The sequence below is a fragment of the Microtus ochrogaster genome, chromosome 5 (assembly GCF_000317375.1).
Source record: "Microtus ochrogaster isolate Prairie Vole_2 chromosome 5, MicOch1.0, whole genome shotgun sequence".
In the NCBI taxonomy this organism is placed as follows: domain Eukaryota; kingdom Metazoa; phylum Chordata; class Mammalia; order Rodentia; family Cricetidae; genus Microtus; species Microtus ochrogaster.
This window is the reverse complement of record NC_022012.1, coordinates 72,560,158-72,574,452: the sequence shown is the minus strand read 5'-3', so window position 1 is coordinate 72,574,452 and position 14,295 is coordinate 72,560,158. Positions and strand designations below refer to the sequence as shown.

Here is a 14,295-nt window from a genome sequence, read left to right as displayed (position 1 = left end):
AAACCTGGTACCACTTTCCTAAAGTCACTAAAACCCCATTACCAACAATGGGACAAGTTTACACATGCAACTGCAGAGACACAGGACAAGAAGAGAAATGTGGACCAGACACTATGTGCGTATGTGAGTGCATGCCACAAAGGACTTTACTGGAACAATGGACAAAACTGTAATAAAGTCTGCAGATTTGGTTAAACCACTGCACAAATGTTGTCATTTTTAGGAGATACACATTTAAGCATTTGTGAATAATGAATGCCATGTCTGCAGCTTGTTTCCAAATGGCCCAGGGAACACCAACATGCAATCGGATAATATAAATATGGCATAACTACATTTGGGGAATCTGAGTGATGGGTTTATGTGAATTTCTTATTCTATTGTTAACTTTTTCTAAGGATGAATTAGTTAAAAATATATTTTAAGTTAAGAAAAAACAGAGGTAAATGTAACATTAAAAATAAGAAAAGATGTTTAAAGACCAAATTGTTTTGGTACATGATAGGTAGACTTTTGGCCCAATTACTCAGGTGCTTAGATCATGATTGTTTCTGTGCCCTCTTTCTCTTTGTGATAGTTCTCATTCTAGCTTGGCACTCACTCTGCAGCCTAGGTTGGTCTTGAACTCACAGCAATCCCTGTGCCTCATCCTCCTAGTGCTGGCATGAGATATCATGCTTGATTTACTAAGCATCTTGGGGTATCGCAAACATACTTATTTCCCTCATTTTACTCATAAAAAACGGGCAAGGAGAAAAGCTCCAAGCACATGGCAAGCCGACGTTGGAATGGAAACAAGGACCATCAGGGTCTTAAATCGACAGCACAACATGAAGATGCGACACAGCTGGACACGGCAGGTGTCAGTTTACCTTGCTCTGTTGTAAATCACTGGCTCGTTCTCTTCCTGTACGGTTGTCAGCATGTCCAAGTCATGGAAAATTTTCTGCATATAGTCCAAATATTTATATCCTGAAGCTCTTTCTACGATGGCTGCCAGCAGGGTATAGCCAAATGTTGAATATAAAAACTGACTACCTTGAGACGTCATTGCATGGGGGGAGGGGAGAAAAGGCTTGATTATTATTTAAACACATGTGAAATATGTTCCCCCTGAAAACAGTCAGACTCACAAAGTTGTAATATTTTACATCAACATCTAAACCTAGGTTAGGGATGATGTGCCAACACTGAGTTAACTTTGTAATGTCCATGTCTCATTGGGTCTGTTCCAGGACACAAGAACAGCATAATGTTCAACACAGGGGCTGGAAGGTTTATGGATCTGCTCTTTTATCTGAAAATAAATACACAATATTTATACACAAATATATCCCACCTAAAAAAAAACAAAACAAAATCCTTCAAACTGGCAATCAAACAGAAAGGTGGAAGAAAAGCAAATTTGGTTTTTCTATCAATTGTCTTTTTGGGAACAAATGGAAAGTGCTAGCATTGAACCCCATATACGTGGCCAGCACAGGAAAAGCTAAAACCTGGAGTTCCTGGGAAGAAGAGCAATGACATGCGCAGGAGACCCATGGACTCTCGGGCTTTCTTTTTACAGGTAAAAGGCAGAACAACTTTATTTCACAGTTTGGTATATTTAAAGGACAGAGTGGAGTTGCGGGATCTCTGGGGGTGTCAGTACTTAACTACTGCTTTAGAGGTTATTAGGGCTCGGAGCTACTTCTCCAAAAAGTGCATCTAAAGGCGTCTTCCTCCTGGCTATCAGACTGCCCTGAAATTTTGAGTGCCAAGGGGAGGATAAACTGAGTCACAGGTCGCCCTTGAATTTAGGTTTGTCCTTGCAAAAGCTTTGCAGGCCCTCTGCACAGCAACACAAACCTCACTGTGCATGGTCGGCTGGTGCTCAGGAACTGACTCTCCCCTCTAGCTTGTCCGTGATCAAATAAATGTTGTGTTCTCCTCAATGCATCCCGCTGTGTAAGGTGTAACTAGGCACATGTGTTAATTTGTGTGTTTGTTTACATTGCCTGCCTCTGCCTCTTTAGTACTGGGATTAAGTGTGTGCACTCATTGCCCAGCTATGAGTTATTTTAATAAAATGTATGTAAACATAAAAACTTTGTTTTAAATATAGACTTAAATATATACCTATGGTTCATTTTTGGTTTGAAATTCTCAAGATTTTATGATCCATACTAAAAATGGGTAGAAACTTTGTTTTTAAATACAAAATTCATAATTATATTTTCACTGGCTTTCTTAGTTATATTTATATAAAAATATTAATTCATAGTAAAATCTTTTATTCATATATTTTTAAAAATTCTGTGCATGGGGGAATTGAGTGCCTATTGAGGGCAGCTGACCTCAGGCCTGAAGAGGGCACGAGAGTCCCAGGACGGAGCTGGAGTTATGGGTGGCGATGTGGGTGCTGAGAACTGAGCTCAGGTTCTCTGGGAGAGCAATACAAGCTTGCTCTTAACCACTGAGCCATCTCTCCAGTCCCAAAAAAATTACTTTCCAAATGAAAATAGCACATCAACCAATGGTAAATTTAAGAAACAAAGATGAAAAAGGTAAAACCAAGTATGGTACTACACACCTGTAATCTCAGCACTTGGGAGACTGAGGCAGGGGAACCACATTTGAGACCATACTGAGCTACACAGTGAGTCACTGCCTCAAAGAAAAAGTTATTTTTATCGGTTAGCTTTTAGGGTGAATAAAGGTGAGTTGACGAACCCTAACTTCTTAAGGAACAAAAGTATAAAACAGGCTGCTGAACTCTTTACTTGCTAGCCACGTACAGGCGCAGCAGCACCTTTGCCTCTCCACCCGCGCCCAGGTTTTGTTTGGTGAACTATCCTTCCAACACTCACCACAGTTTCCATGACTATCTTGACACTGGGCATCTTCTATGACTGGGCAGCCTTCCAATGACACTAACGATAAACAGCAACCTTCCCGACTGTTAGGGAAGATGGCTCAGTTGGGAAAGAGCTTGTAAGGCAAGCAGGAGGACCTCAGTTCAATCCCCAGAACCCACAGAAAAAAGTCGTGATGCACTTGGAATTCTAGCTCTAGGGAGGCAGAGACAGGCTGGGGTCTGCCAGGCAGCCTAGACTGATTGGTGTGCTCCAGCCAATGAGACTCTATCTCAAAAATAAGGTGGGGATGACAAGATGGCTGGACAGGTAAAGGGATCTGCTGCCAAGACTGATGCCCTGAGTTAATCCCTGGGACCCAGTGGTGGAAGGAAACAGGATTCCTGGCAGTTGTCCTCCGACCTGACCTCCACACAGTCACAATAAACAAACAAACAAATAGTAAAACCAAAGCCAAAGGTGAACTCTTCCCCAGGAATGACATCCAAGGTTGTTCCCTGGCTCTACAGGCGCGTGCACCACACACATACACATACACACACACACACACACACACACACACACACACACACACAACGCATGCCCTATACTGGCTGGTTACAATCGCTAACCTTACTGACAGCAGTCAGGATGGTGCCCTCTTGGGTTTTCTGAAGAAAGAACACTTCAACAACAACTTTGCTAGGAGAGGGAGTTAGCACTCACCAGGTTTAAAAAATAGAGGATCGTTTTTAAATAATCTTAGGGATTCAATTGAATTTTCAAATTTTTCTTTCAAATATAATTCGCCTTGTTCAAAATCATTCTTTTTCCTGCCGTGCTTTGAGTGCCGGCATCTGGCTTCGTTCTCCTGCTCGCCCTTTGCTTTAGGGGAATCGCTCTTTTCGTGATTTTTGCCTCCCTTTTCCTTTGGCTCTTTCTCTTGGTCAGATGGCATTAACCCTTTTGTCATCTTCAAGGCTTTATAAGCTTTCTCTTCTTTCACTTTTTTCATGTCCTTTTCATAATGACGAATTCCACTTAAATGGGAAATCAACAATCTTGTTGTGACAGAAACCTAAAAAAAAAACAACAACAACATAAAAATTCAATTACAGTTGAGCATGGTCGTGTACACCTTTAATCCCAGCACTCAGGAGGCAGACGCTGGTCGATCTCTGTGAGTTCGAGGCCAGCCTGGTCTACAGAGTGCATTCCAGGATAGCCATGGCTGTTACACAGAGAAATCCTGTCTTGAAAAATCAAAATTAAAAAAAATTCAGTTATAGTGTTGACCTGCAAATCACAAGCCAACAACTTTGGAATGGAAGACCAACAGTCTCCACTCAGAGCTGCTGCTTAGACAATGCCATGTACAGACCTTTGCTCTAAATTACAGAAATGTAGTCGACAGATTATCATCTAGATTGAAAATAAAAGTCTATGAAACAAAAGCAGAAACTAAAAAAAATCTATTAGCTATTTAAACTATAATTCCAGTGTAAACCGTGTGACATCCCAGTGGGAGAAGGTACTGGGGGTGTCACTACCTTTTCACCCTCGTATTCTTTTTCTGGGAACTCAGGAACATAGTGTTGCACTGGGAGGTCCAGATCCAGTTTTCCATCTTCCCAGAGTTTAGCCAGAGCCACCATGGTAAGGCTTTTGCTGATACTTGCGATTCTCATGACTGTTTCTGGTTTGCAGGGTACCCTGTTCTCCACATCTGCATAACCTAAACCTTCAAGGGAAATAAAGCGAAAAGTCTGACACTGAAATCATATCAATTAAAACACACTGTGTATAGCTTTTCATGAGATATTTAAACTGTCAGACTCAGAGGAATGAGAGTCTTGCCGATACTGACAATTGGAAGCCTAATGATTTAAGTTTAAAGCTGAACTGGAATTTTACCTGGTACCCAACAATTTCCCATTTGATATTTTCAGATAACTTTTCTTACCTTAACATTATGATTACACTTCTTTTTGTGTTTTTCAGACAGGGTCTTGTTACATAGCTCAGGTTAGCCTTGAACTCAAGATTCTCCTATCTCCATCAGGGATTACAGGTATTGTGATGGCTATTCTTGGTTGTCAACTAACTATATCTGGAATTAACTAAAACCCCCAAAATAGAGGGCACACTTGTTAAAGGTTTCTGGTTAATTTGAAATGGGAAGATCTACTTTCTAATCCAGAGCTTTGGGGCAGGAAGACACACCTTTAATCTGGATCTGATCTTATCCAAGCCTTCTGCGGGAAGCCTATATAAGGACATGGAAGAAGGAAGCTTTCTCCCTTTGCCTGCTTGCCCTCACCTTGCTAGCAAGTCCACTCCTTCACTGGCATTAGAGCCTACTCCTTTGGGATTCCAGCATATATTGAAGTCCAGCTGAGACATCCAGCCTCATGGACTGGACAACTGCTGGATTCTTGGACTTTCCATTCATACCCAGTCATTGTTGGAGTAGATGTACCATAATCTGTAAGTCATTCTAATAAATACCATATATATACACACAAATATATATATATACACCCCTTTCTCCCTCCCTCCCTCTCTCTATATATATCATCTAGATGAAAAAGAAATCTATGAAACAAAAGCAGAAACCAAAGAACTCTATTAAATATTTAAAGTACAATTCCAGTATAAACTGTGTAACACACCAGTGGGAAAACTATATATAATTTATGCCAGAGGACAACTTGCAAGTGTTGGTTCTCTCCTTCTACCATATGGGCCCCTGAGATTGAACTCAAGAGTGTCAAGTTTAGACTCTTTGGGTACCAAGCATGTACATGGTACATGCAGATATACATGCAGGCAAAACACTCATACATATGAGATGTGTGCACACGGAGGCTAGAAGTGAGTGTCAGATCCTCTGGAACTGGAGTTACAGACAGTTAAGAGCCCCCATGTGGGAACCTAATCTGGATTCTCTGCAAGAACACTAAGTGTCTTTAACCACTGAGTCCTCTCTCTAGCACTGCCCCTGTTACATTTTTTGAGTTAAGATCTTGCTGTATATACCCCAGGCTGGCCTCAAACTCAAGGTGATCTTCCTGCCTCAGCTCTTCAGTGCTAGGATTATAGGTATGTGTTATCATACCTGTTTATTAAAATTTTTTTAACCACAAGATAGTTTCACCAATTGGTTATATTGATTAGAATACACATATACTCAGGGGAAGTAGACTTTTTCAAAACCCCACCGCTGCCAGCAATGTCTTCTAAAACTACTGCTTTCCTTAAACAATGCCTGAAATATCATTTACTAAAAACCTAGGTGACGAATGATGCAATTTGTCTGCAACACTGAAGTTATATCATGAAACAATGCTTTGATAATCGTATCATAAAATGAATAGAAATGTTCCTCTCAAAGCTAACTTTGGTGGGGGAGGAGTGAGGACCGGGATCTCCCTTGACTCAGGTTGGCCTGGTGCACACTACTGGACAGTGAACTTCTCCAGTTTCCTCCCCCTGAGCAATGGGATCACAGGTCTGTATCACTTTATGTGTGTGGTACAGGGGGTCATAATGAGAGCCTGCGCCCAATAGCAAGCACTCTACCAACTGAACTACATCCCAAACCATGTCAAGGTTTTTTATTGGTAAAAAAAAATCGAAACAAAATAGTTAACACTTCTGCCTAATAAATAATAGATTGTAACTCATTAAGGACAAGGGGTATTGTGTGTCCCTAGTATTTAGTATAGTGCCTTTTAAAGAAACGAGGAATAAAAAAATTACCGAATTAAAGAATAAAATTATACAGAAGTTGACATTTTATTGACTCATTAGGGCTATCTAGAAGGGCTGTGTGTGATAATGGATATTTAATTGATTGCTCTACATTACATTTTCAGATCAATAAATCCACTCTTAACTGGGAGAAGAAACAAGCCGTTTTGAACACTTCCGTGACTTGAGTCATATTTTAATTATTTACTTACTTTTGGATTTGAAGCCAGGCACATTAAGGTTACGCAAGCGATTTCCACTGAGCTACAAGCCTAGCCTAGTTAGTTACATTTCAAACTTTGCAATGATGGATAAACGGCCTGGTTATTCTACTGATACATTGTCTCTACAATATGTGCCATTTTTTGCAACTCCAACCAGTAAGATATCAGTATTTTATTTCACCAAGTGACAAAATGAGCCACTAAGTAATACTTGCTCACCTTCTGACCAGACTTCTTTTCCATCTACAGAAACTCCAACAACTATGCCGGGTGCGCCAACCTCATCCTAAGATAAAAGAAGAAATATCTAGGTGGTTCAAACGTATAAACTCTGTACACAGGGAGGAGCTCTCAGTCTGGGCCTCCTGACCCCGCCCACCCAGACCCCGCCCACTCTCCGGCCCCGCCCACCGGAGGCAAAGATTCTGCTCAGTTTGCCGTGGCCCGCGCTGGGTACTCAGGGCATTCTCTCCAAAGGGGAAGGGGCGGTCCCCTCCGCGGCCGGTGACCTCAGATGCGACTTGAGCAACCCCGAGAGCGTCAACCCGCGGCCCGGCGGTCGGGAAACGAGAAGTCTTTCTCGGAAGCCGCAGCCCTGGCGTCCGCTGGGCCCGCACCTTGATCCTATGCAGCAGATCGCGGCTGCTCTCGATGGCTCTGGAGAAGCCCTTGGCTGCGGGCGACGCAGGCGTGTGCCGGCTCCCGGGGCTCAGGGCCTGCTCGTGCGGCAGCTCGGCGCCCGCAGCCTCGGGGTCCGCGGGGGACTGAGTGGGGCCGGCGCTCCGCAACCCCACCGCCAGCTTCGCCCCGAGCGCCAGCCCTAGCCCGAGCCCCAGACCCCCGGCCCAGCCAAGGCCCAGCACGGGCAGGCCGGGTCTCCCGTGCGCCCCGCGCCGCCCTCCGCTCCAGGCCGGGCCCCTGGCGGCCGCAGCCCGAGCTGTCACACTTGACAGGAGCCGGTACATGTCGCCTCTGTTGAGCCTCTGTTGAGCCTCTGTTGAGCCAGCTGCTTCCCTGCTCGCGCAGGCCCGGCCCGCGGCGGGCAGGACGAGGGGCGGGGCCTTACAGTCCCGCCCAGTTGAGTCCCTGAGTGTGAGCGAGCGACGAGCACGTCGAGCGTCTGATCCTGGCCTCCTTTCCGCCTTCTGGCTGCTTCTCTTCACTGGTTCCTCCTCTCCCTTTATCTTTCTTCTCCCTTCGTCCTGTCTTTCACGTCTTTGTTCCTAAAAGATTATCTTCTCTTTCCTTCCTATTTCTTTCCTTCCCTTATTTCTTCCCTCCCCCTCTTCTTTTTTTCTTGTCTTTCGCTCTTGCTTCCTTCATTCCTCCCTATACCCTTTCTTTTCTTTATCGCCTCCACTTACTTTAATTCTATTTCTTTCCCTCTCTTCTTTCTTCCCACTTTAGTTTTCTCTCTCTGCCTCTAAGCTCTGTTTCTTTTCCTTCTTTTCTCCTCCTCCCCACTTTCTTCTTTTCTTGCTTCTTCCCTCCTCAAACACGTGACATCCTTAGAAAAGTTTCCTGCCCAGGTCCCCATCAACACCCTCTTGCCGCCGCCTTATGCACACCTTAATAATACTAACTCCTGGGTATCACCGAGATGCCCAGTGGTTAAAACACTTGACACACAAACTTGAGAACTGGAATTCAAATCTCCAGAATCCAGGTAAAAATACACAGTGGGCATGATGCCAACCTGGAATTGGCAAGGTCTAAGTTTAAGAAACCCAGCCTAAACCAATAAGTTAGATGAGCAATTAAAGATAATTCCCATCATAATCTGGGACTTTGACATGCTCCCCACACAGTAATGCAAATTTGCACACACACATGCATATACCACATGAAAATAGAAGAAAAGTGTAATGGGTTTTCATCACTTTTTAAAGATATATTTACTTATTATGTATACAGTGTTCTGCCTGCATATACGCCTGCAGGCCAGAAGAGAATGCCAGATCTCTTTATAAATGGTTTGAGCCATCATGTGGTTGCTGGGAATTGAACTAAAGACCTCTGGAAGAGCAGCCTGCACTCTTAACCTCTGGGCCATCTCTCCTGTTTCTCTTCTAGGAGAATTTTGTATCTTGACTTAACGTCCTGCTCGGTGACAATCGTGCTAGCAACCACACAGTGCTCATTCTGGACCACACACAACTTTGAGCACACGACACATCACCCCGTTATACAGCATCACCACTCTGGAGGTCGCTTGTGTTGTCATTGCCATCAGACGCATGAGGACACTGGAGCAAAAGGAGATTTAAGGGATTTGCCCAAATCTACAGAGTGGGTAGGTGGTGACCCAGAAATTTACATCCTCAGCCTTCCTCTCTTGTCAGAAAGTTTAAAGTAGGCTTTTCTTAGCAGAGGCGTGGGCTTTGGGAAGCTGGGGGTGTATTGCTAAGACCTGTGGCTTCCCAACAGTGCCAGTGGAGGCAGATGCAGCAAGTATAACATGGCCTGGGTCCACTGGGATGGCATGGCTGCCCTTCTATGCCCAGGCCTGTTCCCTGCAGTGTTTGCCAGCTTCTGGGGGTGCCTAGTGAGTAAAATTCCTAATGCATGTCTCCATTGCATCTATGTAGCTAAAAACACTCCCCTTTCCCTCTCATGTGAGGGATAAATAAACAGCTCCACTCGTTATGTGTTAATAATTTATTTTCTATTATAAAACTGTATTTGAATTTGCAGCTAAGGATGTGCCTGGTGTGAAGGGTTCAGGCCCCTTCCTTCCCACCTTGTGCCTCCCACCTCTTGTCTGCAATTTTACCTCAGTTCTCTGAAAATAGAAGACAATGCCTGCAATCCTGAGCACAGCATTGTCCTTCTTCCTGGAATGTTCATTTTTTTCCCCCCTCAATGTTGCTTTCTTCCAGATATCACTCTGTATTGCAGCCCTCAGACCTGGGTTACAGTTTCTCTTAACTTTTTGGCTTTGACTTTGAGATCTATCTGCCAGTGATTTGTGAGTTCCTTCCCAGCTGAGGCTTAGTTTCAGTGACTGGCACATGGTAAACTTCAACAATATTATGGAAAAGTCTGTGTGAGGGTTTTGGGGAATGACTTGGTACAGCTTGAAGACCTAAGTTCAATTCCTAGCCCTCCCCTCGGCTAGATAGCGTGTGCTCCTCTGAGAAAAGAGTTTTGATTTGTTTGTCAAATGTAATCAGTCAAACAAGGACTCATTTCCTGAACCCCCCCTTCCGGCTTTGTATGGATTAGATGCAGTCGACATCTACATCAGGGATAAAAGACAGGAGCCATGTTGGCCTTGGTATGTATGGCTAGCCAGTTTGGGTTCAGGCATACCCTTTTTGCAAAGTGAATTGCCTAGCCGAGCTACCCTTTGCTTTGTTTGTATGTCTTTGTGTGACACTGAGATTATTAATTTTTTAAGATTTACTTATTTTGTGTGGATGAGTGGTTCCCCTGCATGTATTTCTCTTCATCACCTGTGTGCAGTGCCTTCAAAGGCCAGACAAGGGTATCAGATCCCTTGGAACTAGAGTTGTAGACAATTGTGAGCCATCATATGGGTAGTAGGACTTGAACCCTGGTACTATGGAGGAATAAGTAGTGATCTTAGCTGCTGACTTTTCTCTCTAGCCTCAACACCGGTGTTATATCCTCTGTTTCTCACAATTCTATTCCAGTGCTAGAAAGGTAAAGACAAGAGGATCCCTGGGACTCATTGGGTGAGCTGCTCTCGGCCAATGAGAGATGCTGTCTCAAAGGAGGTGGGTGGTGTTCCTAAGGATGCTACCAGAGGTTGTCCTCCAGCCTCCCCATGTACATATGCAAGCATGCATGTACACACAAACACATCTATGCACATGTACAAAGAAAACTCTATATGAATGAGTTCTAGAATGCACTTTTAAGGCCTGGGGTGTAGCTCAGATGGTAGTCTGCGGGCCTAGCGTTCGTGAAGACACAGCTTGCTACCCAGCACCACAGAAACCGGGTGTGGTGGCACAAGTCTGCAATGCTAGCACTTGGGAAGCGGAGGTGGCTAGATCAGAGAGGCTACGCAAGGCTATTCTTAGATACATAGTGAATCTAAGGCTAGCCTGGAATGCATGCGACCCTGTCCAAAAAAAAAACCAAAACCCTACTTTTTATAGAATTGCTGCTGAAGTTTAATTCTCTGAAGATTTTCATTTTCAGATCTTGACTTTTAACTTGAAAGAATCTTTTTATGGGTCTGGATAATGGAATTCAAGCCAGGAGAGGACTAGGCCATTCATACCTTTGGTGAGAAGACCTCGCTGTAAATAGAGTGCTACCGTGCACTGGGTGACTTCTACTCATTACTGATTTAACAGCAGGCATCATCTCCTCTGTAAGTCAGGAAACCAAAACCAGACATCAAATGGAAGAATCAGGGTCCAGCCAGTCTGTAATGGTTTAAGTAAAATGCTGCAGGTTCCCCCGAGGAATGCAATGGCAGAAACACTACAGGTCCCTGAGTGGCAGCAATGGGCAGCGGGCCACGAGACCACAGCAGGCCATGCTGTAGGTCCCAAGTGGCGGCAGTGGGCAGCAGGTCCCAAGATCACGTTGCAGGTCTCTGAAGTGGCAGCAGGCAGCGGGCAGTGAGTCCCAAGAGCAGCCAATCCCAGGCAAGGACTGCGCAGTTCCCCAGAGTGGCTCCAGGGGGCCACAGAGTCCCAGGCAGGGAGCTGCGTGGTGGGTGAGAGACCTCCATGGGGCAGCCAGTCCCACGAGGCGAGGAGAGAGAGACAGATGGATGGGCACACCATGAGACCACACCACAGGTTTCCAAAGGCAGCTGGTTCTGGACAGGAAGCCACAGGATGGGTGAGAGACAGACTGATAAGCACACCATGCAGAGTGAGTGGGTTATGGGGAGGAAAGAGGAAAAGGGGAGAAGAGGTGGACAGAGAAGGGAGTGGGCCTGGCTTGTCTCTTAAAGGGACAGAGCAGACCATTACACAGTGTCCTTGTCCAGCTCCTCTGAGAACCTGCCAAATGATGAAGCAAATGAGTCTATGTTGTGTGCTAAGATTTATGTTGGAGGGTGGGTGAGATGACACAGAGGATGGAGATCCCTGCACCCAAGCCTAAAAAATCTTGCAACCACAACCTGGACCTGTTGACATGGTCAAAGGAGAGAACTTACTCCTACAAATTGTCCTTTGACCTCTTCCTGCTTCAGGAACAATTCTGAAAGTCCTACAATCTGTAGGTTACTTGTGCACAAAGGTTCATTCATTGACCAAACTCTAGGCAGGCTCCTCTCAGACTTCTGCTTTCCTGGGCCTCAGCCTTCGCCCTCAGACACTTGAACAAACACACATTTTCTCACAGTTCAAGGTTTAATTGCTGGAATGACTCTACTTTTCTTCAAAATACCTGGCTAAGAAAACTCAGTTTCCAAAAAGGGTCACTGTTCCAGCTACCACCTGAAGATAGAGTCCCTGTCCCCGTTTCCCAGTCTTGGTGGGGCGGGGGTAAGGGGAAAGTAGGAGCCTCCCTTGGTAAGGCATAAGTGCCAGTTAGCAAACTGGATGGAATTCACGTGGAGCAAAGACCTTTTGCTTCTAATGATTTTCCACGCTCCTGACTCAGCCCTCCCACTCTCTCTTCTCCCACCCCATCACCTCTGCCCACATCCTATGGAACTCAGCTCTTTCTCTGCCCTTGGCAGCCATAGAATACAGTCTGTCTTGGTGCCAGCTGTGTCTGCCTTTGTCACACACGTCAATCCAGTCAGTCCTGTGGCCCCTGAGTTCCTTGTTTTCAAAGCAAAGACTTCTGGTTTGCATTCATTTTGCAGTTCACGGAGCTATACATTTAAGGTTTGCACAGTTTTCCTGTCTGCATTTTAATCTTTAATGTAAAAGCTGATCCCGGAATAAACCCTGGAAAATCCTGATGGAGGATAATTTCAAAGCTGCAAGCAGAAAAGGCTGAATACCCTGACGTGCAGTGACAAACACAGAAACACACATAAAGACTGGAAGCACAAAGGAACAGAAAGTTGGGGCGATTAGAGGTGCTAATATTCCAGACTTTTCTTTTAAAAAGACTGTCTGTGGGCTGGGGAGATTAGTTGGTAGAGTTTTTGCCTAGTGTTCTGGGTTCCAGCCCAAGCCCTGCAAAAACCAGGTGTGGTAGCACATGCCTCGAATTCCAGCACTTGGGAGGTGGAGGCTGGAGGAGCAGAAGGTCGCATTTTCTAGACTTTCCACCTATGAAGTCATGGATCATATCCTTTTTAAGTCGTCCTTTCTTTCATCCAGTGCAAGTATTCTGGAGTCAGTGCATGCAGCACACGGGCTGCAGCTTACTCTTCCTTATCTTTATGTATTTCTGTTCATATAAAAAAAGATAAAACTTGAAATCTTTCTAGATATTTTTTCCTATTCTGTTTTGGGGGTGTGACTGCTCCTTCACACAGGGTCAAAAGCTACATTCACATCAGTTCGTTTGAGGACCCAGTACAGGATTCAAGCAAAGCCCCAACTTAGCATATCCATTTCCAAACTTGAGGGAAAAGGAACAAAGATCCACTGCAAATGAATGAGCTATGACACAATCAATGCTCTTTCCGAAATGTTTGCATTCTGCAACTGCAGTTACATTTACATGAATGTCTACTTTAGGACATTTTAGGTATCTCTCTGTGTATATGTTAAATATATCAGTACAATTTAAAAAAAAATATGGACTACTTCACAGATTTGAGTGTCATCCTTGCACAGGAGCCAAGCTAATCTTTGCATTGTTCCAATTTTAGTGTGCTGCCAACGTGAGCACAGCTTGCTGCTTTTCACCAGGCAGTAGTACTGCAGGTACAGCTGTAACAGTTCACTTATGCACTTACCAGCAGACTGGATTCTTCTGGTTTCAACCACTACACACAAAACGGCTACATTTCTTGTCTAAATGCCTATAATTTCTCTTGGAAGTGGAATTGCAGAGTTATTTCTTTGTATTTAATTGTGCTCCAAAGGGCAGCAGTTCTCCTGCCCACCAGCATTGTGTAACAGTTTCAATTCCTCCGTGTAGCTGCCATCATTGGCCTTCTCTTGACAGCCACCCCAGGAGGTAGGAACTGGATTTCACTGAGGTTCCGCTTTGCACTTCCTCTGGGATCTGATGCTGTTATGCTATTTATACATCTTTTCCTTAACTATGAGTGCTCTTTTTTTTAAAAAATGAAGCCATACTTTATGTATAGCAATACAGTTTACACAGTAAATAAAACTATATAGTAAAACAAAGGTTACTTTTTCTAAGTGGGTCAATGCAAAAATATATTTAGTGGTTACTCATGTCTAATTCTTATTGCACTGGTGGTCAATAGAATTACAAATGAATGCATGGCAATGGTGCATGCCTTTAATCCCAGCACTTGAGAGGCAGAGGCAGGTGGAACTCTGAGTTCAAGACTAGCCTGGTCTACAGAGCATGTTCCAGGACAGTCAGGGTACACAGAGAAACACCCTGTCTCA

At 44.4% G+C, this 14,295-nt stretch overlaps 1 protein-coding gene and 1 pseudogene across 2 annotated transcripts in view; both read right to left on the bottom strand.

Moving 5' to 3' along the window:
• Window positions 1-7,817, bottom strand: part of Lactb (lactamase beta) — a 16,646-nt gene extending 8,829 nt beyond the window's left edge. The window contains exons 1-5 of one of the 2 annotated variants that reach the window (XR_003376967.1): window positions 7,429-7,817; window positions 7,031-7,097; window positions 4,385-4,575; window positions 3,561-3,912; window positions 873-1,034 (exon numbers count right to left, since the gene is read on the bottom strand). Coding sequence is in view for 1 of the 2 variants with exons in the window: in XM_005347728.3 (XP_005347785.1) it covers window positions 873-1,038; window positions 3,561-3,912; window positions 4,385-4,575; window positions 7,031-7,097; window positions 7,429-7,776 (1,124 nt within the window). In the remaining variant the exon portion in view is untranslated. Of the gene's footprint in view, window positions 1-872; window positions 1,039-3,560; window positions 3,913-4,384; window positions 4,576-7,030; window positions 7,098-7,428 lie in introns of both variants that reach the window. The other variant, XM_005347728.3, reaches the window with a different exon arrangement.
• Window positions 7,818-13,497: 5,680 nt separating this feature from the next.
• Window positions 13,498-13,597, bottom strand: LOC113456173 (annotated as a pseudogene).
• Between the last annotated feature and the right edge of the window lie 698 nt (window positions 13,598-14,295).